Source organism: Bidens hawaiensis, unplaced genomic scaffold (assembly GCF_021521415.1).
Source record: "Bidens hawaiensis isolate Kalapana, Puna unplaced genomic scaffold, B.hawaiensis_p1.1 tig00006534_1, whole genome shotgun sequence".
In the NCBI taxonomy this organism is placed as follows: domain Eukaryota; kingdom Viridiplantae; phylum Streptophyta; class Magnoliopsida; order Asterales; family Asteraceae; genus Bidens; species Bidens hawaiensis.
The window spans coordinates 267,653-294,962 of NW_027491439.1; the positions used below are offsets into that span (position 1 = coordinate 267,653).

Consider the following 27,310-nt stretch of genomic DNA (forward strand, 5'->3'; position numbering starts at 1 on the left):
TAATATTTTATAACCTTGTCGTTTTAAGTCAATCCGACGCCACCCCCTCGGGCATAATTAGGGCTGTAAACGAGCCGAGTCGAGTCGAGTCGAGCTAGAGTATGCTCGAGCTCGAACTTAATCGAGCTGGCTCGAGCTCGGCTCGTTTTCTTTATCGAGCTGAAATACCGAGCTCGAGCTCGTATAAAGCTCGAGCCGAGCTCGAGCTCGTCGAGCTGGACTCCTTTAATTTTTTTATTTTTTATATATTATTTTTTTTTATTTTACAGTTTACAAATTTTAATATATAAAATACGAAAAATATAATTTTAACATGCATATTATATAAAATTTATAAACTGGAGAATTTATAAATTTATTTGTTTTATTTTCGTTATTCTTTTATAAGTTTTTAGGTATTGAGTGATATAATATATGTATATAGATATTAAAATTTAGTGTTTAATCTAAACGAGTCAACTAGCCGAGCTAACGAGTCGAGCCAAGACCGAGCCACGAGCCGAGCTGACCCTGGCTCGAGCTCGGCTCGTTTAGAAATCGAGTCGAGTCGAGCTCATTTAAAATCGAGCTTTTTCGAGCCGAGCTTTTTTCGAGCGAGCCACGAGCCGCGAGCTTTTTGAACACCCTTAGGCAGTATAGGGGCGTGGATGGGCATGAGCGTTTTTACAATAACGTCATATGTGATTCGAAGATGTAATTATTGAAGGAGCATTACAGGGCATTAACTATTAGTCTATTACTCATGCTTTGGCTAAAAGGGACATTAACTAGTACGTATGGTCTAGCTTAGGGATGTTTACGAGTCGAGCCGGGTGGTTTCGAGCTTGGACTCGAAATCAAACGGGGCAAATCAACTAAGGCTCTAGCTCGATTTTGAAGTTAAACGAGATTAAGATCGAGCCAACGAGCCGAGCCGAGGTCGATTTTGGCTCGGTTAGAAAAAAGAGTCAGCTCAGCTCAGGATGTTTCAGATCAAGTTCTTTTAGCTAGTTTTATTCGAGCTTTTATCAAGCGAGCCACAAGCCCCAAGCTTTTTGAACAGCCCACTCCAGCTTGATATTATTTGGCAAATCATATTCGTTCCAGTAACTTGATTGCGCAATAAACATCAATCTACAAATTTTAGACATGTATTACATATCTTAACCAGAAAAATAAATTTCATACATAGCTTACCATAACCTCCGAACGTATATTGTCTACAAACAAGACACACAATGAAATAAGAGTACACCCGTAACGTGTTACAAAATCATCATGACTAGTAGCACGAGATAAGTAGACAACTATACATGTATCGTAATGACATAACAAAAGTAATCCCTTGTATGAAAAGAGTCTGGCATTAAAGGCGACTGCCCTGTATCATCCTATGCACATGTTGGTGCTCGACAATAAAATATGTGTATCATTAACTATTATGTTAAAAACTTAAAATACACTAAACTATCATATTTACTCTTGGGAGTTGCGAGGAGACAACAATTTTATTTTTATTACGGATACAACTGATGGTGATCTATATCCGAGACCTAGGCTAGTAGCAACATGACTTAATAGATTTTTTATATGATATATAAAACAAAATTATAAACTTATAATCATGATTTTATTTCTAATTGTGATGGAATGAACTGTTTTAAGTTAAGCCTTTTTAATTCATATAATAAGACCGAGTTAGGCTTGCAACAATGGGCTGCAATCAACCGGGTAAGAATTGAACTTGTCCACAATCCACGTGTATCCAATATATAGTCAAAAAATATTGGTTCAAATTCAAACCGGTTATTGATCTGAAACCGATTTCTGGTCCAACCTGGTCTGATTTTGAAACCGGTTATAATTAGGTTCGACATCTCATTTGAAATCGGTTTGAAAATATGTCGGCTGAAATCGTTAAAACTAAGCTAATTTGGTTTCAAACCAGTTTGGATTTTTTTCGCTTATAAACTGGTTTCTAAACCTATCAAGTCGAGGCGAATGGTTTGACTTCAATTTAATTGATTTGAGCTTGTTTTTAACCCGATCTAATTTTACTCAAAAATCGATACCATGCACTCTATATATAAAATAATATATAAAAAAAAAAGGAAATGTAGTAGTAATCGATACCATGCACTCTATACACGTCATTCACTTTTTATTAAATTAATTGATAAATTGTTTTGGTGCGTTTATGCTCGAACCAGCTCATCACCAGTCTCGGCGCTAAAAAGTTTTAGAATATTAACACAAAATTTTGGTATTAAGTATAGCTAATCATCGTTTTAGAGTATAGCTCAGGTAATTGGAAAAACATGACTAATTTACATGTTACTATGCCAATTGCACAAAGTACTTAACATTGTGTCATTTTTTAGAGTTGGGATTATTTTTATCAGTTTAATTGTCTTGTCACAACGCACGGGTCAAATAGTTCACCCGAACCAACTTCTTAATTGAATCTGGAAACATTTAAATTGAGTGCCCCTCCCCTGCAACGCTAGGGTTAAAAATACTAGTTTGTAAAAAAGAGTATGCCACATCTCGTCATGACATAAGTAATAAAAAGTTTAATTCAGTGTATCAAGTATGCCAACTTGACTTCTTTTTAACTAAATACAAGAAATTATGATGAAGTTTCCAATAGTCAAATAGTGGCAAATGAAAATGAAAGAAATGCATAGAAGCAAACGTGGGTGCTCGTTTCAAACCAAGACATTGTCAACGTGACGTCTGTTACCTACTTAACAAGGTCAACAAGACTTATAATATAAGAAATAAAAACTATTTAAACTTGCCTATAGTCCACTAGTGTTTCTATAACTATTAACGTCATTTACTTTGTAACATAAAATGAGTTCATATTTGATACACATATATTTGTTTTGATAGAATATGTTAGGTTAGTAAACGAATAGAGAAGAATCGGGATTTGGTTGATGCGTGTATAGGACGGGGTTTCCTTAAAACATATGAAGCAGGACAAGAGAATTCAGTCTCCTGCTTTGTGAAAGAAAACAACACGTCAAGAGGTTTTTTTCATATCTCGCGATCTTTAGCTCATAAAGATAACCTTAAAGTGTTCATTTCTTTTTCAAGAAGTTCATCGTTCAAAAAAAAATATTCATTTTCAATCACATGAGAGAAAACCGGTATGCAATTAAATCTTGAGGTTTAATTGGAGTAAAACCTGGTTTTTACGACCCGATATTTGATTTTCAAGTCATTCTATCAAAAATTGCATCCTAGCGCGTAGTTGTGAGAGTAAAACCGGTGTTTTTCAGCAAAGGGCTTGTTGTTTAACAAGAAAATGTGTTTTAAAAGTGTTATTTCCTAGGTAGTTGATGCTTCTATTCTCATGGTGCACATTAGTGTAGATTTAGTAATATGTTTAGTGAGTGTGTTCTAAAAAAAATTATTAAAACACTAAAGGTTTTAGCCTAATTAATACTCTTTTATTATAATCATGCTCACATCATATTTGATAACTCTCACTTGTTTTCTATCTTAAAATTTGTTTCAAACATCATATTTTAGTTTATTATGAAACTTTTATGAAAATGCAATACAAAGTACAAACTCATTATAATGTGGTCTATCTTGGAAGGATTGGTGTAGTTTTCGGATTTTAATGGTTGTAATAGGGTGGGGTTGGTGCGGGTGGTTTGTTTTGGTGCTGTTTTCGGGTGGTGTTGTCTTTTGTTTTCAATTTGGTGGTTTGTATTGTTGTTTCTAGCGTCTTGCTAGTTTAATAAAAAAATTTGTTGGTTGTTAAAAAAAAAAGAAAAAAAAACTCATTATAATAAATAAAATTACATTTTCTTTGACAAGTATGACAATACATTAAAAACACAATAAACTAAACTCGCACGCAACCATTTAGTTGACCACGTTACATCTTTTGCTTTTCATATGTATTAAATAAAATAATTTTACAAAGCAATGAATACATCTTTAAAACTGTTTTCTCCCTTAGTTTATTTTAGTTTTCGATAACTTGAAACAGAAATCTACATATATCATGTATTGTGTTTTGGCTAGGTCTTTGTTACGATTTATTTGAGACAACCGCAAATATTCCAAAAACACAAGAAAAGAAGAGAAAATAGGCCCAAAATAATAATTCTTCTTATTCTTTTTTTTAAATGAGATTACAATATATAGGAAAACAAAGACATAAAAATAGAAAAAGATAAATAATAAGGAAACATAATTTGACTATAATAAGGAAACTAAATAAAAAATAAACATAATAATAATAATAATAATAATCTTATTAATATTATAAGATCGTATCAGTCTTAGACCATCTATAACGGAGGGACGACATATGTTTCACGTTTCAGGATTAAATACAATTCATTTTTAACATGAAAACAGTGAGAACCAATTTGCAATTTGCTGTTTTTAAAACTGTTTGTTGTTATATTTTGTTCGTATCTGCTGATCTCCGATTATGAGACGTTATAAGTATTTGTTGATTTACATTTTGTTTTAATTATTAGGTTTTTTTTTATGTTGCTATAACTGTCTGCTGTTATTATTTTGTTGCTAATTTTTATTCTTTTGTTGTTATTATTAAGGTTTTTTATTTGTTATTATAAAGCATTGTTTATGTAGATTGATATTGTAGTTGCTATTGTTTCTTTGTAGTTGAACTTCATGATAATAAGAATTAACAAATACAAGTATACAACTTATTTATGATCAAATCCAAATAAATAATATGGGCGGCAGGAGTGCATAATATATATGTGTTCATTCGTCATTGAACCTACACCGGTTACCAAGGAAGGTAGAAAAACCTTAGAAACCAAGTACTTAAAAAAACATTAATGTCACAATTCTCCCCGCATTTCCCTCCATATATCCACGTCATCATCATCATATCTCTTGTGTAGTTTTAAATGGGTGATAACAAGACATGTTTGGTAACTATATCCCAGCTGCCTATCCTTGTAATAACCTTAACAATTGTCTCTAAGGTTTCTTTAAATTTCTCAAGTTAAGAGTTTAGTTCTTAATTCTCTCATATATCCACCACAGATCACATAAAGGTAATTTTTTTATATTTTGTATTTTTTTCATTTGTTATCTTTAATCACATAATATGCTGTTCACGAGTTGCCTATTTTGTTTACTGATTGCATTGAAATTTGTTTTTGTCAAATTTCGGCTAAAGGTTATGACTTTAAGATATCAATTGGAATTTTCTTGGCTTCGCAATTGATTGTGTAGTCTTAGTAATATCTAGGATTGTGCACAGTTTGGTTTGGGCTAAAACCAAATAAAAATCCGAAACTTTAGATTTCGGTTTTGCCATTTAAGCTTAGAAATTTATGAGGAAAAAAATATTGTTCCAAAATAATGAAATTAGACCTAAATCATTTTGTTAATTGATATGATAACTAATTAATTCTTACGCATTTGAGCTAATATATTTGAGTTACATATTAATTAAATTCCTATAAATGATTTAAAATAAAAAAAATTCTATAAATTCGGTTCATTTTTTCAGGTTTTGTTACACGCAAACCCAAAACCGAACCGTAAACCAAACGTCGGTTTTGTGTTTCGGGTTCATGCAACCCTTTGAGGGGCTTTTTATTTTGCTCTTTTGACTAAAAATGGAAATTTTTGTTTTGGGAATTTCTCTGATATGCTATTAATATTGAAAAGAGTCAATAACAAAATAAGAGAAGTATTTGTATACAACTGTGTTGCTTGCCTTGACATGAAGATTACATTTGCTTGCATAATTTACAATCTTGATTTAATGTTCTACAATCATATATGAAGATGAGCCCCCACAAAATAGGGTAGGAAAATAGTCTATTTCAAAATTTCAAAATCAAAACCTACTTCTCTACATTCATTATTTACCATTTTTTTCGTGGGTCCAGACAATAACTAGAAAGCACACAAATGCATGATTCTTTTCTTGGTCCCATTTACTTGAATGAATAGTAGATCCATGACTGTCACCAATATCACCAACAAATTGGCCATCTTTTTTTTCCAAATTTTAGGAGAGTAGCTGAAGATTAAAACATTTATTGGTCTATTACACTATTAACTACATTTATTGGTTGTATGTCTTTATATAGTGAAACTAGAGTATGGTTGCAAAATCTTTCTAAACAACATGAAGGCTATGAATTGTTTCCACTTCTCTCAAGGTGATCAAAATGGAGAGCCTAAGACTGCAAAGTCAACTACGGTTCCGTCCTCCACGTCGATCGGTCAACAGGGGAGGAAATCGGGGTCTGACTTTACGTCAATGGATATGTCTGATACTAGTACCGCGTCGTCCACAAAAGTTTCATTCACAAGCTTGACTCAAAACCCGAGTGGCAAAAGTTACAATAACCTCAGGGAGTTTTCAATCACTGAGTTGAAAACTGCCACAAGGAATTTTAACCGGGCTTTAATGATAGGAGAAGGCGGTTTTGGAGGCGTGTATCGGGCTGTGCTTAGAAAGACAGACGGTTCGGGCCAGAAGATAGATGTTGCTATCAAACAACTTAGCAGAAGGGGACTGCAGGTTTACATTTTTAGTCTTTTTACTTATTTTCTTGAATATGGACACATGAATAACTTTTGTTAAAACTTTCATTTTGATTATTTTGTCAGGGTCATAAAGAATGGGTGACAGAGGTGAATGTTCTCGGATTTGTTGACCATCCAAACCTGGTCAAACTTGTGGGATATGGCTCTGAAGATGACGAAAGAGGGATTCAACGGCTTCTTGTGTACGAGTACATGCCAAATAGGAGTGTTCAAGATCACCTGTCTCGGTTTCAAACGCCTCTTCCATGGTCTACTAGACTCAAAATTGCACAAGATGCTGCTCGAGGCTTAGCATATCTCCATGAAGGAATGGAATTTCAGGTACCCGTTTGATCAGCGATGGGCCGGAACCATTCATTATAGATTATCTTGTTAACAAGACCATGCTATTGATTTATGTTATTGCAGATAAATCTTCCGAGATTTTAAATCTTCAAATATTCTGTTGGACAAGAATTGGAATGCTAAGCTATCTGATTTTGGGTTGGCCCGGCTCAGCCCCTCAGATGAGCTAGAGCATGTATCAACAGCAGTATGTTAAAAACTTAAAACTTAAAACCATTTCTCAACTATTTATGTATAGTAGGTTGAAGTTGAACAAATAAAGTAAAATGTTTGTATATAACAGGCAGTTGGAAGAGTTGGATATGCAGCACCAGAATACGTCCAAACAGGACGGTTAACGTACAAAAGTGATGTTTGGAGCTTTGGGATCTTCTTATATGAACTCATCACGGGTCGAAGACCGTTTGACCGTAACAAGCCAAAAAACGAGCAAAAGCTATTAGAATGGGTGAGACGACACGTTTCCAACGACCCACGAAAGTTCCAGAAAATTCTAGACCCTCGTCTGGAAGGGAACTACTCAATCAAGTCGGCTCAAAAGCTAGCAGCTGTGGCTAACCAGTGCTTGCGTAGACAACCAAAACTGAGGCCAAAAATGAGCCAAGTGCTAGAAATTTTGAACACCATTGTGAAAGAAGAGAGTGCTGAGAGCTTGGGGGAATTATCGCCGTGTTTTGAGGGCGCGTCGACCCCAAAAAATGGTGTTTTTGAGAGGTCACTAACAGACGGGTTAAAGAAAAGGCTTCTGGATCCAGTTGGAGAGAATAAGTGGTTGTTTTGTTTAAGTCCTAAAGTTATAAGCACCAGTCAGGGAAGCCTGAATTGGTGCATATGAAACTTGTATAGGAAGTCTTCAAATGATATTTTAACATGTGTATTTTCAAATGGTTTTAACTTTTAAAATGTATTATTTTAAAATATCATTTGAATGACAGGTTGATCAAGTTTGTAACATGTTGCTTCTGGTGATCTTTATTGTTTGGTTTGAATATAAATTAGGAGATTTAACAGACATTGTCAACATCTCATATGTTTATTATATTTCCTATGTTCTGCAAAATCTATCATAGTACTAATGTCTACAAACTAGCAAGTTAGAAAAAAACAAAAGTAACCGAAAGAATGGTAAACAACTGAAAAAGAATAATGAAATCTATACATACACTCATGTATAGCTTGTGCCCAAATGGCACTCAACTCCCAAGCATCCACCATTTCTTCTTCTTTTTGGACTCCATAATTGGCAGGTCTGTGTAAGAAAACACCGTAAAGATGAAATTCAATACAGCACCACAAATTCAAAAACTCAGGTAGCAAGGTAGACTAATAATCACATAGCTTACCTCCTTCCGGATAAATTGAGTTGTAGTGCACTTCAGCCCAAAAACTCAAGAAGATGACTGCAGATGATTCAGGCCACACGGTTTGACAAGTCAATAAAAACTCAAAACTTGCTAAATTTATCAGAAAAAATGCATGCATTCTCATGAATAACTTACTTCTCTTTGACTTTTGAGCACATGGAAGAATCTCAATGTAACACGTATCCTTAAATGAAGTTAAGACGAATATCTTGACTCCAAACTGCAATTACCAGAAACACGAGATCAGTTGCTGAAATAAAAGAACCAGTGCTTGTCTTTTGTGTGAATACTATGTAGAATAAGATTGTTAATACCGCATCAGCAGCAGCCTGCAAAGTGACATGATCACCCCATTCGCCATCCCTGTAATAATTTGGTTAAACATTGGAAATGAAAAGTAATACACTCTTTAAATAGCAAAAGATGTAACATACTTGCTGATTTTCTTCAAGTACTCATCGTAACCCATGGGAACATAAGCTGCATATAGTTCTGGATGAAAACTGAGCTGATCACACAAATGATTAGAGATCATTAATTCATATCCTGCAACAGAAAAAGGGATTGCAGACTAGATGACACCAATATTAATGTAACCTACCTGTTGAACAACTTGTTCTCTCACAAGCTTATGGTGTTCACTGGAGCGGTAGATTTGATCCGACAAAGAGCGGAACTAAACAAGAAAAGGGATGAAGAAAGATGAGAAGTGTTATAATATATTAGACTTAGGCCCATTAAGATTAGGGTCTTGCATTTTGTCAATTAATACTACTCGTAGATTGTAACAGATTATCTATCTCCTTAATAATATCTCTTTTACCTTCACAGAGAGCATAAGAAAAAAAAATACGAAGAACCGGCAGATGCATAAAATCTAACGTGCAGTGCTTTTTAATTAAAATCTCAATTATGGAAGCACTAATTAATGAACAATATATCAAAATATCATGATTTTGGTAAGACTGAAAAAGTTCGCATGCTACACACATTAAATAGTGAAAACATATTAGCGTTAAAAAACAGGTGAGTTCAAACCTGGCAGTTACCATCCCCTGAAACTTTAAGTTCAACCAGATCATAAATCTGCAATCTGGGGAAAAATCAAGCATTATTATTAGAAAGCACATACGACAAAGAATAACTGAATATTAAAGACAATATAATCATGCATAAACAGCTAAAAACCGTAGTGGTACAATAATAATACAATAACCAAACCTGTCCATTAGCCTCTGATGATCCGATATTGCTTCATCGGCCGTGGGCATTTCTCCATTCACCTTAGGGACATGCTGCATTACAAAACATGTGTGTGAGTGTGTGTATTCATCACCAAACACGTGCCTTTAGATACATAATGCTTGAAAATAGTTTAAAGGTGTAATTTTTTCAAGACATAATCACCAAGCAAGTATATTTATCAGGAAAGCAACCAAGAATCTAAATAAACAATCAAAGAATACCTAATATAGATTATAAACATAACACAAGAAAACTTACACGGATGGGAACCATTTGATTTATCCTCTTTCCTACTTCACCATCAAGAACAGACTCATCTGCCATTTCAGGGGTACATGGTTGATCCTCATCATCACCAGAATCTTGTTCTTGATTGCTCTCAAACTCTAAATTGATAACCCATATATCAAAACACAGTTCCAGAAACAAAACAACGACTACACATACATCAACTTTCCTAACATACCATGCCGCTTGGACGGAGAAATCCAATCCTGAGCAAGCACCGATTCCTTCCGATGAACTTCACCTATCGACCCATGATCCTCCTCCACCGCAAGCCGCGACAACTCTTCTTGAAACGCACGCGCAATCATTTCATCATTCTCAACATTCGTATAACCAAACTCCTTATCCTTCTCAACGTTACCGACATTCAACATCTCAATATTCTCATCATTAACATCATTCGATTCACAAAAACCTTCACTCGCATACTCGACACTCGACAAATCCTTATCATAACGAGTAAAAACCGCAGGCGATCCACCGTTCGTCACCGAACAAACTTCCATGAGATGATGAAGCCCCCACCTAACTATATCCGGATCGTGTTCCTGTTCCAGCATCTTCATCTACAGACTCTTAACAATTTAATAACTTAATAAGAAGCTCCTGGTACCTGATATTATTAATTTAAACAAAACTATCAAATTCAAAACCCTAGGCTTAATCAGAACGTTCCTACATAATAATCCAAAAGGTCCAATACAAATACAAGCGGAGTAAGTACACCTAACATATTCAACGGAATACGCTCTGACTTTTAAATTAACGATTGTATATTTGTATCTATCTATCTATCTATCTATCTATCTATCTATCTCTCTCTCTCTATATATATACAAATTCAAATATGAACAGGCGTATGAATATGATTAATCAGCAATTGAGAAATGAATATACCTTAAGACACAATAATCAGCGGTGAAATTCGGATCGGAATATGCGGCGGAGCAACGGTTGAGATTAATCGGCGGCAATATAATCCTGGAATCAGTTACGGTGGGGCCCGTTTTATGGTAATCGAGGAGGAGGATGAAGAGTGAACGGAACCGTTACCGTGGTTACGTGGCGGTAACTTTCACGTTACCAAAGGTTAGGTGGCAGTAACGGTGGTTTGGGTTGGTTCAAACGTCGGCAAAAAAAAATTTTTAAAGATAAAAATAATAGTCGGACCCGTTTGTGGATAATTGGCCCATATGTAAACCGGTAGCTAGCCCGAATACAAGTTGGCTTGTAACAAGGGCTTTGGTAGAGGTGCATCGGGGGAGGCTCGGAGGGTGTGCGAGCTGCATCATCGACCGAGGCACATAAGTTTTGAGGGCACAAACTTTTTATTTATACATATTACATATATATACTTTTTGTGTTAAAAATAAGGTTATTTGCAATGGTTTATAAGATAATTACATGCTCAGAATGGTTTCTGCTTATAATAAATCGGTCGATACAAGTTTTATCCATATACGTTAGCGAATAAAATTTATTTGTTATGGCCTGCGGGCCTTTTTTATTTTGCCTCGACCGAGGTATTTTAATTCTTGGAGACGACCTTGAGGTGCACAAAGCCACAAATCGGGTTTGGGTATGACCGAGTATTGGAAAATTGAGTATTGACAATGCCCGGACCGGATTTGGATATTGTCATTAAAAATCATACTTAATGCACCGGGTTCAGGTCAATAATATTCTAAAATCAGGTATTTGAATAGTTTATTTTCGGGTATTGAAAAAACCTTATTTTCGAGGTTTTTTCGAGTATAGATTGAGTTTTTAGGGGCTACACTTTTTTGGGGTATTTTTTGGGTATTTTTCAGTTATTTTTGGATAATTTTGGGTATAGATCGAACTTTTGGTATTGGAAAAACCAGGTTCTAGGTATGGAACCGGCTACAGTTTTCGGGTATTAACGAATGCAAATCAGGTCTGGTTCTGGGTATGAGTTTTGGTATTGAAATGCTTACCCTGTTCGTACCATATGGATATGGTCAGGTAGTAAAAATCCGGTTCCAACGGGTTTTTTGTGCACTTCTGGGCTTTGGTTTTTAACTTTTTATTTTTTTCTTTATAAAAGATAATAATATTTTCTTAACAACCTACGAAAATTTTAAAATTTATTAACGAAACCGGTTACTGAGACTAACAAGGAGCTAGCCCTAAAAGCTAATGAGAGTTACAGTCATAACCACTTGTTACAACAAATTATGATTAAAATGACATCAATACTTCCAAGTCAACCCAACTGCTTCGTCCTATTTCACACCTATAAAAAGCTTAAGGTTTTTATTTCTCACACCATGTTCATCAAACAGGCCCGCTTTGAATCATAAATACAATTTTTAAGTTCGACGTTTATCAAACGGGGATTGTATCTATCTATAAATTCAATTTCTAGGTTCATATTGTACACATTTCTCTTCAAATTATACACATTTTTTAATAATAAAGTTTCTTTGAGATTTTAAATGCTTTGAATTGTATAAAGCTTATACTAATAATCTATGTTTATTCATATTGTGTCTGTCTTAGGTAAAGATAAATACATATGTAGTTACATACATGTACAGTTTTTTCCACCCAACTTCCACAACAATTTTATTGTGAATTCGTTACTTTGAGAATTGATATTTCGTTCACCTATACTTAATTTTAGATACTTAGCTCATTACGAAACCTTTAGCAAAAAGAAAAACAAATCCAGTAATGGTAGTTGTATACTATTTGTGGAAAAAGTTAATAATGAAAATATTTTTAATTAGCTTTTCTAACAATGGAAACATAAATATGCATTTTTTAGTGATTCAACATCACAAACGACGGAAACAAGTATATAACAACAAGCCGGCTTACTCACGTATTATTTTTTACATTCGGATATTGACAGAATATTTGGATGTGGCCATGTGGGCAAGTTTTATGTCGTTAAGAGTAGATGATTTAACTCTTTTAATAATTTTCAAAATTAAGTTTAAATAAATGGTGTCGGATATTTGCTTTGTTTCCATGATTAGTAACAGTATATACCTTTTTGTTTTGGAAAATATATAAGTATAAAGGATTAGTGTTAGTAAATATGATTAGATATGATTTTAGGTTATTATGTTAAACTTGTAGTTGGTGAAGTTGCTTGGATGTGTTTTCTTAAGGACGAGATTGGTACCGTGTTGAAAAACATTGTTATAAAAAATGAATGAAAGTATAAACTGAATACAATACCGATTTTGTTCCTTCAGTACCGGTATCACTAAATATACAGACACCAAAGGGTACCGAAATTGAAAATATGAAAAAACGAATACACCGAAAAAAGTGACTACCCATAATTGTCGGAGTTACAAGTATTGCGTAAATTGTAGGTGCAGCCAGAGTTAAGTGAAATGAGGTGAAAAATATAAACATGTAAAAGAAAAATAATAGGTAAACTTAAAATAAGTATTACTTTGACACACTTTATTGTTTTAGGAGTACTTTGATTTTTTGCAGACCACACCATTTCCATGAATATTTGATTTTGTTTTTTTAACTTTTTTATATTTCATCTTCTTGTTTTCCTATTAATTTATTTTAGTTCATTTTTGTTTCTATTTTACTTCTTATTAAACGACGGCCAATCTGTAAACGAGTTAAGCCAGTGTGAGTTCAAGCTCGACCTCAAAATTAAACGAGGCAGCTCGGCTCAGCTCTAGCATAAGCTTGAAGTTAACCAAACCTACAATCGAGCCAACAATCCGAGGTGACTTTGGCTCAGTTACAAAAATGAGCCAGCTCAACTTAGGTCGTTTGAAATCAACTTTTTAGCTAAATTTATTCGATCTTTTATCGACCGAGCTATGCCTACAAGTCAAGCTATGAGCTACAAGCTTTTTGAACATGTCTTAGTAGTCCTACATTTAGCCTGTTTATTTATACATAAGAGTTATTAAACTGAACTGAAATTTAGCCTGAACTTACAAGTGGTAATTTGTAAATATTCCGTCTTAACAAACTATTGTTATTTGTCCCATTTCCAGCTGTACATTTTATTCACTAGTGAGAAAACCAAACCCCTGTATATATAATAATAGTTGTAATTATTAATCTCCCTCTACTCTTCATATTAACTTTAATCCCCACCAACGACTTTACTACCAAAATGTCTCCGTCGTCAACGGACCCCAAATTCACCACCGCCAAAACCATCATCTCCACCATCGGCTCCGTTGCAGCAGCCGCCATGGTCGTCCGCAGCGTCTCACGCGACTACTTACCCCACGAACTCCGTAACTACATCTCTCACACCGTCCGCGACTTGTTAAAAAAATTCTCCACAGAATTAACACTCATCTTTTATGAATATGAAGGCTTTACCGACAACCAAATCTACACCGCCGCTAATACCTACCTGTCCGCCCGCATCACGTCCGACGTCCGCCGTATAAAAGTCACCAAAACCGACAAAGAAAGTTTACAACTCGCTATGGAGATTAAAGAAGAGTATGTTGACGTGTATAATGGTGTTAAGTTTACATGGTCGTTAGTCTCCAAAAGAAATCCAAGCGTTGAGTATCACGTGCATGGCGAACACGGTCGGACGACTAAGTCGGACAAAAGATCGTTTAACATTTCACAAGAGTTATAGAGAACTAGCTTTCAACTCTTATATCCCGTATATTATAACTAAATCTAACGAAATGAAACTGAGTGACAAAACGGTTAAGCTTTATACTGTTGAAAGGAAGACGAGTTACACCCGATACCCTACGCAATGGACGTGTGTGAATCTCGACCATCCGGCCACGTTTGAAACAGTGGCGATGGATGCGGGTGTTAAGGAGACTGTGATGAAGGATTTGGATCGGTTTTTGAGTAGGAGGGAGTATTATAGGAAAGTCGGGAAGGCGTGGAAGCGAGGGTACTTGTTGTATGGTCCGCCTGGGACTGGGAAGTCGAGTTTGATTGCCGCCATGGCGAATTACTTGAGTTTTGATGTTTATGATTTGGAGTTGACTAATATTCATTCCAATTCCGAGTTGAGGAGGTTGTTGGTGGCGACTGCGAATCGCTCGATACTGGTGGTTGAGGATATTGATTGCTCCCGGTTGAGTTGCATGATCGGGTGCAGGTGGAAAAGGCGCGGAGGAGTCAGTCGCGCGGGTATGTGGATGAACAGCCCAAGGTTAGTAAATTGTAAATAGTGATCAAGTTTCTATATTATTATTGTAGTAGTCAACAACAATCGTACGCGTTAAATCCTACAGTATTAGTCACTGAATAACAATAAAGATTCATAATTATTAGTCATTTAGGAAAAAAACTTATTATCAAAACTTTTAATGTATAATATTGAAATTAATTACTCTGTTATGATTTGAGTGACTTTAAAAGAAATTTTGTGATTTTGTACGGTTATAAAAAAACTTAAATGGCTTCAATTGAACAATATTTTATAACAAACATCTTGATGTTTCTGTATAAAGTTATGAGGAGAAATATGAATGTATAGGAATTAGCATTATGAATCTAACAACAATTGTTTTAAAAAGGTAACGTTATCGGGGTTTCTTAACTTCATTGACGGGTTATGGTCAAGTTGTGGTGACGAGAGGATCATAATATTCACGACAAACAGGAAGGACAAGCTTGATCCGGCACTTATTCGATCGGGACGTATGGATGTTCACATCCACATGTCGTACTACACACCGAGCGCGTTTAGAATGTTAACTTCCAACTACCTTGGTATTACTGAACACAGTCTTTTTGAAGAAATTGGTGGATTGATGTGCCAAGTGGATGTTACCCCTGCTGAAGTGGCGGAACAACTTCTCAAAGATGAGGACCCTGACGTTGCCCTTGGCGGGCTCATTGAGTTTTTGAGGTTAAGAGGAAGGAGATTGAAGAGGCCAAAAGGTTAAGAGAAGAAGAAGAGTTGGCAGCAAAAGAAAATGAAATGAAGCAACAAGAAGATGGAATAAACAATTAATTAGTTATGACTTATGATTATGAAGTTTAGGTATTTACCTCTTAAGAATTTAAGCATAATATATGTATTAATATATGACTTTGATATGAGTTTTATGACAACCTAATTGCTTAAAGTTTTATTTCTCATGTGGATAGAACAGTATGGTATATGCCTAAATTGGTTATTATCAAGATTCAAGAACCAATATGAAACAAACAATAAATTCAAATAATATATCTTTTGAAAACCAAGAAACCAGCATATATACATAAAAACCATGCTCCCCTGTTAACTTATCTATCAAAACCGATCATCGATCATTTACAGTTGTCTCTTTAGTCTTTACAAGTTCAAAGCTCACATTCACATATAGATCATACCATCAAAGTTTATGGTGATACCGTCTTATTAGTTTGTTTCATATCCAATGCGGGATACCTCAAGATCTAGAAGAAGTCGACGAGGCAGTATGCCTTTCTGCAAATACAAGTAATAAAGAATTTCATGAGATAATCATGATTTTATAGATTTTAATAATGTGTTTAGGAACATGTTTCTCACCTCCTGAAGTGATGAGCTTTTCAACACGAGAAACAATATGTTTACCGTACGTGTATCGTTTCAAAGTAGCCAAATGGACCTTTATGCGCGAGAGGATGAATTCACGGCTCTGGTCATCACATGTTTCTAGAACCTTCTGCACGACATAATTCCCAAAAGGGTCTTTCATCATTGCCTGTATTTGTCCAGAAAAAGAAAAACAGTTTACCAAACGATACAAAGGACAAAAGGGTAATTTGGGAAACGAGAAGAAATGTTTCTCACTTGTAACGGCTCATTATCATCAGTGGAACCAAGTATCTCCTTCACAAGAAGTTTGCGTTCCTCAATACTTCCATAAGTCAAACATTTCTCAACAACATTAGAAGCAAATTTCTGAAGACTCATTATTACTATTTGTCCTGAAAGCTTGCTGATAATAGCAGATCGCTCGTGCGGTTTACCATGTTGCAGTACATGCTAACCAAACAAAAAAGTCAAAACTCGTGAAGGGTATTTTAGTCATTTAACTATCAAACAATGGCGTTAAACTATGTGCATACGCAGAAGTTTTAATCTAGTTTGTACCTGAATAACATAATTACCATATTGGTCTTGTGCTAGAGTACAAACCGAGTTCATGATTTCATCCATTACAACTTGTGTATTTGGATCATCACAATGCTCCAAAACCCTCTGTTGATATCAAGTATGATTAGTATTTTACAAGACAGTTGCTACTTGCTAATGTATATAAAATATTGAATAGATTTTTTTTACCTGTATGACCCGACAACAGTAAGGATGCGATGAAAGAGCAACAACTTGCCCAAAGAAAGATGAAACTATAAATTGGATCCGATCTTGAGGCACGCATTCAATGCATTTTTGAATAACATGATTACCATTCTGATCACGAACGCATTTCATCACTGAACCGTTAAGTTCACTAACTATACTGTTCTGCAGATCAACATCAACTACCTCCAATGCCTGATCAGAGATTATGTTGGCATGGATTATTAAAAAAATTACCAAAAAGAACCCAAATTAAGGATCTTTATTAATAGCTAATCAAGTGTAAACATTAAACAACCAAAATCCAAAAAGACATTATCAAGATTTAATCTTTACAAAAGAATCGGTTCTTTTTGGTAAAACAATCACCTTCTGGATGACTCTGCAACCGTACATTTGAAGACTAAGAGGCAAAACATGACCGATAAGTTGACCCGCTAACTCCTTTCTTTGACTTTCAGTTCCATGCTCAAAAAACTGCACATTTGTGTATTAACATATTAAGTTAAAATGTTACTAAAACAGCTTGATTAAGTAGATTATAAATACTAAATATGCCTTCTGCATGACATATTATCTTAAAATGCTACAAAAGCGGATTAAATATTTATATATACTAAAATATACCTTCTGTATGACATAATTACCAAAGACATCAGTCATCAAACTACGAGCACGAGGAATGATCTCGGGGAATATCAAATTCTTTTCATCAACCGTAGCCGTTTCAAGCTTCTGCTGAATAAACCGGCTTCCATATTGATCCGTACTACAATATAAAGAGACAGAAAACAGAAGCAATAATAAACCTGTACAAAAAGATAAAGCAAACAACTTGGCATACCTAAACTCAATGACATGATCAACAACATCAGAAAGCTCAAAAGATTTGGTTTTATTGTTCTTGAGCTCATCTAACAACGATGAAACGTATCTTCTATCAAAGTTCATTTCACCCGCTGAATTTCTTAAAGCAGGAGCAAAATGCATGGTTCGTTCTGGCTGCGACAACAGTCTAGATTTTTCCATTAAGTTTCCTTGATATGGCATGACATGACTGTATGAAGGACCCTCATGTATATGATTTAAACTGCCCGATCTACCAAAATGCGATGACCCGTACTGTTGGTTATGTTGAGCAAGCAGTGCTTCAACATACATCTTATGAAGAGCTTGCATATCTTCATGTGAAACAATATAATTAGTTCTTCCCTGAGGAAGGTTATCCATGACAGGTGGCGGGTAGTTATATTGTCTCGAAAATTGTCCCTTTCCCGCATTGTTTATATTTAAAGCTGAAAATATTCAAAATACTGATCAAAAAACACTTTAAACCACATAACTAGTGTAAATTTGCAAAAAAAAAAAAAAAAAAAAAAAAAAGGTTTACCTGAAGCAAGGTGATTAATATTGTTTGCTGCAGAATATCTAGTAGGCATCCGACCAGATAAATCCATCCCAGTGAAATTATTGACCTGATTACGTGGCACTTCTAAGTTCGAAAAGTCAAACATGTTCTGGTTAGAATTTAGATCTACCGAAGAAGCAGCTCTCCTATGAAAATTCACCGGTCCAATATTATCTTTTCTCGAGTTATCAACAAACCGATGCTGAAAACTTAACCTCTGATCATTTATACCATCAAGACTGCCACATTGTGAATAGTTATCTCCCTCAGAAAGATGACTTTTTGACAGATTTAAGCTAGATAACGAAGACGCCACGTCAGCAGGCCGCGCAATGCTACTCACAGGAGGAAGGCCTGGACTTGCAGCTCTCCTTGTTACAGATGAACCCACAACTGGTGTAAAGTTATCATTAACCAAACTTGATGAATTAGAGTTAGAAATAATCGCATTCTGACTTGCAGGCCGAGAAATTCGGTTACTTGAAGACCCTGCAGGGTGTTCAAGCCCTTCCTGCACAAACATTAAAATGTTATATTATTCATCAACAAATGCTATAATAATATATCTAATTACCTGCAGAATATCTGCAAAGCTTTTTCTTCTGCAACCCATACCAGAAGCCGATAAACCAATCAACCCATCGGGCTTACTGACCCATTCAGCCGAACTTTTCCGGCCTTCCTCATTTCAATCAAATCAGATTCTGCATTCTTGTGTATACCTACTCCAGGCTGCATCGAAAACAACGAAGAACTATTACCACTATCACTATCACCACACACATTCTTCTTCCACCAATCTCTCGTCCCTTCAGACGACGACCCGCCATGAAACCGTTGAGCAACCCGCCAATCCTCTTTCGACAACAAAGGCGGTGGCAGCCTCGGATTAAAGTTCCCATGAGCATAATAATAAGATAAATACAAAGGGTGAGATCTAAGTTCTTCTTCTGTTAACATCTCATTGGTACCATTAATACTATTATTCCTATTATCAGTCTGATCAAGATTAGGGTTTCTATACAAACTCCCAACCGCACTTAACGAACCCTCGACGGTCGGTGGAGCACTACCACTTCTATGCGTGTTTTGATCCCGATCTTGATCACCATACACCCTACTTTCCCTTTGACTAAGAATCAATTCAAGCTCATTTTCTAAACCATCATCTGAATTAATATTATTTCCTGTTAACCCTTTCATCATATATATATACCCTCTTTGTTGATTGATCAAAAACCCTAAATATTATCAAAGAAAAAGAAATAAAATTAAAACAGAAATGCATGCATGCATATACATGCATGGGTATATATAATAAATTTAGGATCAAAGACACTTACAGTTGTGTTAATAATATTGTTAGAGTGGAGAGAGGAATCAGCCTGTGTTGATTTGAATAATAATAATAATATTGATCATAAATCTAGGAAGGAGTTTTAATGAGAGAAATAATCAAAGTAAAAGTGAGAATAATAATATGAAAATGGCGAAGGAGGTGGAGATTAACATGCAACATTTGGAGAATATTTATATATTATTGAAGAATGAATTCAAGGGATTTTTGAAATTATTAGGGTGGATGATCATAGGGTTAATTATACGTGCATGGGAGCTATATGATTTATAGGATTATAAGATCTACATTTTTTTATTATAATTTTAGAGACATAAAATATGATGAAAATGTATAAAAACTCTATATGTCAGTTTGTTTTATGGCCTGACCCAATATTAAAGGGCTTTAGACTCCATATTGTATATATATATGTGTGTGTGTGAGGTGTATTAAAACTGATTGATGATAAAGGTTTAAAAGGAAAATAATATTAAACTTATTTCAAGAGTTAAATTTTAAAGATGGATTTTATGTAAAAAAATTAAATCTTTTTCCCAAATGCATAGATTTCAGATTAAAATTGATAAAAGTCGCTATAGATAACCGAGTAGTTTTTATAACGGTTAAATTAGATCACTAGCGGGCTATTGGCCCACCCGTTCATCTCCATTCCCAAGTACCGTAGGCTACACTCAGGAGGTTAACCGAGTATGTATTTTATCAAATTGAAAAAAAATATTATACACGAAATATAATTAACACAAATTTCCAATAACAAAAATATTCAAATTCAAATGTTGAATCAGAACGGACTGATTCATTTAATTTAATGAGTACACACTAAAAGAAATGAGACAAGCAACACCTCTATGAAGATATCATAAGAGAGGCAAGACAAAATTCCAACAAAAATTGCAAAATGTATCAAAATTGTCTAATCTATTATAAAAATCACACCAACACTAATAAAGACATGCAAAATAAAGGGACTGGAACATGATCATGACAGTTGTTTAACGATGTCGGCTAACGATGTATAGGTTCCAATAAGTAAGGAGACAATCCCAACCGCGATGATCAATACGCACATTGATACCTACCAATCAAATCAAAACAGGACCATGAATTAATAAATGAGCAAATAACATGACATTTTATGCAACATTTGAATATATATGTTAATGTTTATACCTGTAACCGCGATATCTTTCCCTTTAAGATGCTCAAAAAGCAAACACAAGGAAGTATCAATGTCTGTAACAATGATGATCACACATATGTTATAAGTCTTGAAAAAAATATGAAATTAAGTATTTAAAATTGTGAACTAGAATATACCACTAGCATGGTCAATAAAGATCCAATGAGTGACATCACAAGACCTGCAAACACAAGTTTTATAAAATTCATAGTTTATACATAAAATTGAAAAAACTATATAACTTTTGGGAATGGATGGCAGATTATAAGCTTACCAAAGAAGGGGATGCAAAGGGCTACAAGCAAAGTAGAGAACACTAAACCCGTTCTAATGACGATGGAATAGATATGCGACTTCATGTGATTTGGTTGTATTAACTCCTCGAGACTCATTGCGACCGGAGACATTGTCAAAGCATACGTGATTCTTGTTAAGGAAATACAGTTAACTAACCGTTTTAGTTCATAATAAATAAAAAAAGGAAATGCCAATATTTTTAAATAATGTTCTTAATAAATGAATAAAGGATATTTGGTAAATGGATTAACTACCTGCAAAAGAAGAAATGGATGACATGAGTACACAAAATATTTGTAAACAAGCTGTATAATAATATTTTACCATAATCTGTAGTTAACTTACTGTAGTCCACACAGCAATTTTGGAGGCGACCAAATTTGTCGGCAGGTTGAGAGTAAACTGTGATTCTGTTGACTCCCCGAACATCAGGTATCCCATTACAGCAACTGCAGCATACAGAACACCACATATACAGAAGCTGCATAGCAATTAGATCCAAGTAAGTAACACAAAATCATTCAACAATCAATATATTAGTAGTGTAGTACTCTACCTAGCTAACAGAACCATAGGATATTGACTCCTTTTTGCCATTGATGTATAGATATTAGGAAAGACCGCGTGTCCTGAATAACAGTAGCCATAAAGTCCTATGGCCACAGGGAAACTAGACAGATTCAAGGCCTTTGTGGTTTCAATTTGATAACCAACATTATCCACCAAGCCAACCCAAAACAAGCAAATGGCTACTAGAATGGAAGCAATAACGCCACCGGCTGGATAAACAGAAATGACAAAACATTAAAACATATTAAAAAAAAACAAAAAAGTTTTATTTATGCATAGTTCATATTACTTACCGGAGATGTAACTAAGAACACTCATGTCACGCAGCCAGACTGTAGGAAGCACGGCGAGAGCGATCATAATAGCAAATAAATAATGCGCACTAAGTATAAACCCTCCGAAACTTAAATGCGCATTTGGAAACAGAGATGAAAGATTATCACTCTCCAAGATTATATATTCCACACAACACGCCTGCAGCAAATTAACAGATTTATATTTATGCAGTCCGGTGCTTGTAAAGATTGTCACATTAGTAGATAATGATTAAACTTATGATTTTCAACCAATATAAACTTAAAAAATATTAATGAGCCAGAAATACTTACATATAACTCCACATACAAAATTATCTGCATCACAAAACAGAAACAAGAAATGTGTTTTTAGAAATGTTATAATTCATGCGTACGTACGAACACGTATATTAAGTAAACTTACAGAAATAATTAAACGTCCGGTGGTGCCAAAGGCAGCCTGGCCAATATCCGGATAAGTCTCGAGTCCAGGCTGACTATCCAAACAGTGTCGAAGAAGGATACCCGTGTAGAACGAGAGGACACCGAAGAGAAACAGTAAGAACAATCCAACCCATCCTCCTTCTTTGACTGCATAAGGAGTCGAAAGAATCCCGACTCCACAAAGCACATTTATGCCTACACAAAACCAACATGAAAAAGATTTATGATATATACACAATCACATATTTAACACTTTAACACACGAAATTTGTTCGTGTTGTCATGCTGCATACCGTTGATCACAGATTGACCATATGAACTCTGCGTTGAAAGAGGAAGTTCATGTGAAACTTTAGACGGTTTCTGATAATGTGGCAACTTTTTGGCAGATGATCCGCGTGGAGGCAGAAGGGAATGAGAACTACGCCGTTCTTGGGGCTGCTGGTTGTCGGTTTCGGGTGGTAAAAATGGTTTGCTCAAAGTGGGGAGTATTTCAGGGGTGTGTCTTCTTGTCAGTGATGATGAAAGGAACGAACTGCCTAATCGGGACAACGTAGGCGTCCCCAAAAAATTCAGGCTTGGTGATGGTACACTGCTGTACAGATCAATGGATTGCCTGCAACATCATATAAAAGGAGTTTGTAACAAATCAAATTCAGATTAATTATCAATATATGGGACGAAAAAATTTAATAATTTACAAAAATCTTAAAATATAACCAACAACAAAAAATTCCCAATAATCCAACATCTCCAAAACCTTTGATTCAAGTGTAAAGTATAGCATAATAAGGTGACAATCAAAACAGCAACAAAATAAAATAAAGGTAATAAAAAAATAGCATCAAACTACCAATGCACAAAATGGTGAGAAAACAAGCTTCAGTATTCAGTTTTTCTATCAACTGTTACCCTCAAAAGCAACTTAAAGAGAACCCATAAAATGATAAGACAAGATTCAATAGAAAACTCAAAAGAGAATCCATAAAGTTATAATCTTTGATTAGACATAAATCTTGAATATTAAGTGAAAAATCAAGATTCAATAGAAAACTTAAAAGAGCATCCATAAAGTTATCATCTTTGAATAAACACAAATCTTGAATATTAAGTGAAAATCCAAAATTCAATAGAAAACTTAAAAGAGCATCCATAAAGTTATAATCTTTGTATACACATAAATCTTGAATATTAAGTGAAAAAATCAAAATTCAATAGAAAACTTATTTGAGCATCATCCATAAAGTTATAATCTTTAAGTAAACACAAATCTTGAATAGTAAGGCCCCGTTTGTTTTTTTTACAGATTTAAGTCTGAATCTGAATACCACATCTGAATGTTAAGAGGTTGTTCAAATGTCTGAAATCTGAATCATTAAGAGGTGGAGGCTAGAGACGAACCTCTAGTCGTCGGAGATGGAGCCTAGTCTCCGGGTTATAAGTTAATGGAGGCCGGAGACAAACGTATGTTTTTTTTGGGTTAAGAGGTTTTCAGACCCACTAAAAGCTCTAACTGGTTCAGATGCTATTAAGACGCTGAACCTCTTAACGCCAGAAAAAAAAACAAACAGCCCCATGTCTGATTACGTCTACCGAATCAGACGTTTTCCTCTATTCAGAGAAAAGAGGCAAAAACAAACAGGGCCTAAGTGAAAAATCAAGATTCAATATAAAACTTAAAAAACAATCCATAAAGTTATAATCTTTAAATAAACACAAAAGTGAAAATTCAAGATTCAATAGAAAACTTAAAAAACAATCCATAAAGCTATAATCTTTGAATCAAACTTACCTGTAACTTTGAGGCCATGATGGATTCAAGGAACTTGGCTTCCCCTGGTGTTGATGATTATCATCTGAATAATTTGAAACATCTGTTTCATTCCCATCATCTTCACCTTTTATTGAATCCTTTTCATCATCTTCATCACTCTCAATGAAAAAAGCTTGATCTGATTCTGAATTCTTCATATTCTCTCAACCTTCAAAAAATAAAAATAAAAAAGTTAAATTGTGTGTGACTGGATCAAGAAGATTGGAGTTAACAAAAGTAATGTTATTGTCAAAAAGATAACAAAACTAAACTGACCTGATATATGAATATAGAGATCAAGAACAGGCTACAGAGTGTTCTGTTTCTTCTGGTTATTGTTCTGTCTATAATATCTTCTTATCTGCCTGCCATTTATAGTGTCACAGAATTATATGGCCAATGGTGAGGACTTAGAGCTCACGGTGAAGATGACAAGATGTGTACTTTCATGTGATTGGTGAGTGTTTTTTGTTTTGAGTATATATTTTGACTCTAAAAAGAGTGGCCATGTTACAAGTTTATAGCTTTATTCTTATTTTTAGAAAATATAATAATGGAATAACACTGACTGCTGCCTGCCTAGTGCTAATTCCGATTATTAATATTATAAACATGATTTATTATAATCTCGATTTCGAGAAACTTGTAGTTGTAATAATTGTTTTTAGAAAAATAAACAGCTCATGATTTGGTTAGTTTGATATCTTTACTAACTTTATTGTAATTAATTATCTCACTATGTTTAAGTTTATTGCTCTAAAATCACTAATCCCTAAAAACTATTAGGGCCGTCTCGGAGGAGAGGCGAGGTGGTCAGCCACCGAGAACCCGCGCCGCTCTCCCGCGAAGGGGGGGTTGATTATTACATATATAATTATATATAATTCATATATAAATTTTTTTAAATCAAAGCTTACAAAAATGACTTTTTGGTGTAATGAAAATAGTGTTAATCAATGAAAATGAAAATAGTGTTAATCAATGAAAATAAATCCTAGGAGTAGGGACTCATTTTTTTTAACTGTCCCAGACCCCGAAATTTTAGAGGTTCTCATGGACAACCCTAAAATCATAACGGTTTTTAAATTCATGTCGTATTATGTCGTTTAAACACCTAATCCATATATAGATAGTTATGTGTCAAAACGGATCACGGTCACCGGTTACAAGTTCAATTTTAAAAAGGTATGTTTATTGAGAGATTTAAAATTAATTCCTTGTGTATATTTAAGTTTCAATGACAGCTAGCAATAAATATAACACAAATCAACTTGTTTTCATGAATATTAAATATACTTAATTTATCTCCTTTAAAATTTACTCACAAACTAAATTAAGTATTCATATGATGACACCAATAGTGTATGGTGTATGTTCTTATGCACGTGTCTAACACAGGCACATGCAAATAGATATGAGAAGGTCACACACTCACACCACATGCACGTTCATGCTATGATCATAACAATGCATATGAAAACGTTTTATTAGTAAATAAAATGGTGTAATGTGGCCATTCTTTTTGAGTAAAACATTATAATTGTGGTGAATTCAACTTTTCTTTTTGTTAACATTGAATGATGGAAATAATCGGAACATATAAAATCAGTTACCATAAATCAGACCAAAGTACACACGATTTATTTAGAATTAGAAACCTAGAGTGTATGTTTATTGTACCGGCTAAAAATTGCCGGTCAGCTATAATAAGTTAATTAATAACCAATAACAAATTCAAACTCCTTTTACTAGTGCCATGACTGTCTTCGTGGAAATGGACACCAACCATTGATGTGTGACATGATAATTCAAATATCCAATGGTCACTTAATTCTTAATTTTTTTTGTGAGTAGATCGAAAATATAATGGAGAAAGAAACAAACGAAAGTAATAGTGAGTGATGCAGAGAATGTGATATGTATCACAATCTTGAAATCGTTATTGCAAAGATTTGATAAGCAGAGTCGATTCTCCACTTCACATGCCAGCCTATCATTTTCTACATTAACATTGATCATACCAGCTAATTAAAAAAACATTTTAGGAAAGCATTTAATTATAACTTAGTTTCCTTATTAAATGATATTTTCCCTCTTTTTTTATTTTTTAACTAATAATTTTTTTATTCTTGAAATGAAACCTTATATCTACGTGTCGGTGTTCAAAACCGAATTCAAACGTTTTAATATGATTTTTTTATATCAAAACCGAGCTGTATAAATTACATAACCATCATTGTAACACACGGTTATCTAGCTACTCTTATCATAACTTAAATATAAAATTAATTATTATTGTGTAAATGTATATAAAGTACATTAAATACCAATTATATAACTTACAAGCTTCTTTAGAACTTTAGGCCCGTGAGCCTACTTGATAGCGATAAATGAAGCTTGAGCCTACTTGATCTCAATAAATAAAACAATAAGAATTAAAATTAAAAAGGCCATATAATAACTATTAATATTAATGAACTGAATCAATAAGAAATCTGAATTATTAAAAAGTAACATCTGAATCTTTCCCTATGTTTATTAAACTTAACAATTAAGAGGAGGCTCTATGATCCATTATAAGGTGTAACCAAAAATACTAAGGGGGTGTTTGGGATTCCTTATTTTGCCTCCGATAACTTTTCATTAAGTTAATAAGTTGCAAATTTGCAACTTATGAAACTTTTCCTCTTACAATATAAGCAATCTTAAACACCTTTTTACTTTTCAAAAAGTTTATAAGTTATAAGTTGGTAAATATAAGCAATCCCAAACACCCCCTAAACATCTGACTGATTCAGAGATAGCCTTTTTATGAAATCATTAAGAAGTAACCAAACAAACAATCTTTGTTAGTGAACTCTAACGTCATGCA

General features: G+C 34.3%; 3 protein-coding genes and 2 pseudogenes across 5 annotated transcripts; 2 read left to right on the plus strand and 3 right to left on the minus strand.

The window, feature by feature from the left end:
* The first annotated feature begins 6,068 nt into the window (after positions 1-6,068).
* On the plus strand, positions 6,069-7,945 carry LOC143632832 (serine/threonine-protein kinase PCRK1-like). The gene is made up of 4 exons (XM_077101250.1): positions 6,069-6,526; positions 6,616-6,875; positions 6,964-7,084; positions 7,181-7,945. The coding sequence occupies exons 1-4, from the start codon at positions 6,128-6,130 to the stop codon at positions 7,730-7,732; spliced, it is 1,332 nt and encodes a 443-aa protein (XP_076957365.1). The 5' UTR covers positions 6,069-6,127; the 3' UTR covers positions 7,733-7,945.
* Positions 7,946-8,071: 126 nt separating this feature from the next.
* Positions 8,072-10,987, minus strand: LOC143632833 (OVARIAN TUMOR DOMAIN-containing deubiquitinating enzyme 12-like). The gene is made up of 11 exons (XM_077101252.1): positions 10,692-10,987; positions 9,973-10,367; positions 9,765-9,892; positions 9,483-9,556; positions 9,300-9,354; positions 8,863-8,937; positions 8,696-8,769; positions 8,576-8,624; positions 8,397-8,481; positions 8,241-8,297; positions 8,072-8,146 (listed from the first exon to the last, which is right to left on the minus strand). The coding sequence occupies exons 2-11, from the start codon at positions 10,358-10,360 to the stop codon at positions 8,091-8,093; spliced, it is 1,041 nt and encodes a 346-aa protein (XP_076957367.1). The 5' UTR covers positions 10,361-10,367; positions 10,692-10,987; the 3' UTR covers positions 8,072-8,090.
* A 2,910-nt stretch (positions 10,988-13,897) lies between these two features.
* On the plus strand, positions 13,898-15,787 carry LOC143632748 (AAA-ATPase At3g50940-like; annotated as a pseudogene). The gene is made up of 2 exons (XR_013153570.1): positions 13,898-14,943; positions 15,311-15,787. The product of XR_013153570.1 is annotated as an AAA-ATPase At3g50940-like (transcript).
* A 208-nt stretch (positions 15,788-15,995) lies between these two features.
* On the minus strand, positions 15,996-19,724 carry LOC143632794 (pumilio homolog 4-like; annotated as a pseudogene). Its single transcript, XR_013153576.1, has 9 exons — positions 19,053-19,724; positions 18,414-18,989; positions 17,915-18,372; positions 17,698-17,839; positions 17,440-17,547; positions 17,053-17,265; positions 16,861-16,968; positions 16,558-16,752; positions 15,996-16,468 (listed from the first exon to the last, which is right to left on the minus strand). The product of XR_013153576.1 is annotated as a pumilio homolog 4-like (transcript).
* An 845-nt stretch (positions 19,725-20,569) lies between these two features.
* On the minus strand, positions 20,570-24,641 carry LOC143632834 (amino acid transporter AVT1C-like). Its single transcript, XM_077101253.1, has 12 exons — positions 24,418-24,641; positions 22,919-23,241; positions 22,606-22,820; positions 22,494-22,517; positions 22,179-22,359; positions 21,872-22,094; positions 21,661-21,796; positions 21,550-21,569; positions 21,293-21,438; positions 21,156-21,199; positions 21,009-21,071; positions 20,570-20,913 (listed from the first exon to the last, which is right to left on the minus strand). Exons 1-12 carry the CDS (start codon positions 24,594-24,596, stop codon positions 20,818-20,820), a joined length of 1,650 nt encoding a protein of 549 aa, XP_076957368.1. The 5' UTR covers positions 24,597-24,641; the 3' UTR covers positions 20,570-20,817.
* Between the last annotated feature and the right edge of the window lie 2,669 nt (positions 24,642-27,310).

Bases quoted from the DNA above. Each gene is read 5' to 3' on its own strand.
- LOC143632832 (XM_077101250.1), top strand. From the start codon at position 6,128: ATGAAGGCTATGAATTGTTTCCACTTCTCTCAAGGTGATCAAAATGGA. The intron at 6,876-6,963 runs ACCCGTTTGATC...TTATTGCAGATA, and splicing joins GAAGGAATGGAATTTCAGGT to AATCTTCCGAGATTTTAAAT. The intron at 7,085-7,180 runs GTATGTTAAAAA...TGTATATAACAG, and splicing joins TAGAGCATGTATCAACAGCA to GCAGTTGGAAGAGTTGGATA.
- LOC143632833 (XM_077101252.1), bottom strand. From the start codon at position 10,360: ATGAAGATGCTGGAACAGGAACACGATCCGGATATAGTTAGGTGGGGG. The intron at 9,893-9,972 runs GTATGTTAGGAA...TTATCAATTTAG, and splicing joins TTCTCCGTCCAAGCGGCATG to AGTTTGAGAGCAATCAAGAA. The intron at 8,298-8,396 runs GTAAGTTATTCA...AATCATCTGCAG, and splicing joins TGCTCAAAAGTCAAAGAGAA to TCATCTTCTTGAGTTTTTGG.
- LOC143632834 (XM_077101253.1), bottom strand. From the start codon at position 24,596: ATGAAGAATTCAGAATCAGATCAAGCTTTTTTCATTGAGAGTGATGAA. The intron at 23,242-24,417 runs GTAAGTTTGATT...ATGATGTTGCAG, and splicing joins TCATGGCCTCAAAGTTACAG to GCAATCCATTGATCTGTACA. The intron at 21,072-21,155 runs GTATATTCTAGT...TCATTGTTACAG, and splicing joins CTTTATTGACCATGCTAGTG to ACATTGATACTTCCTTGTGT.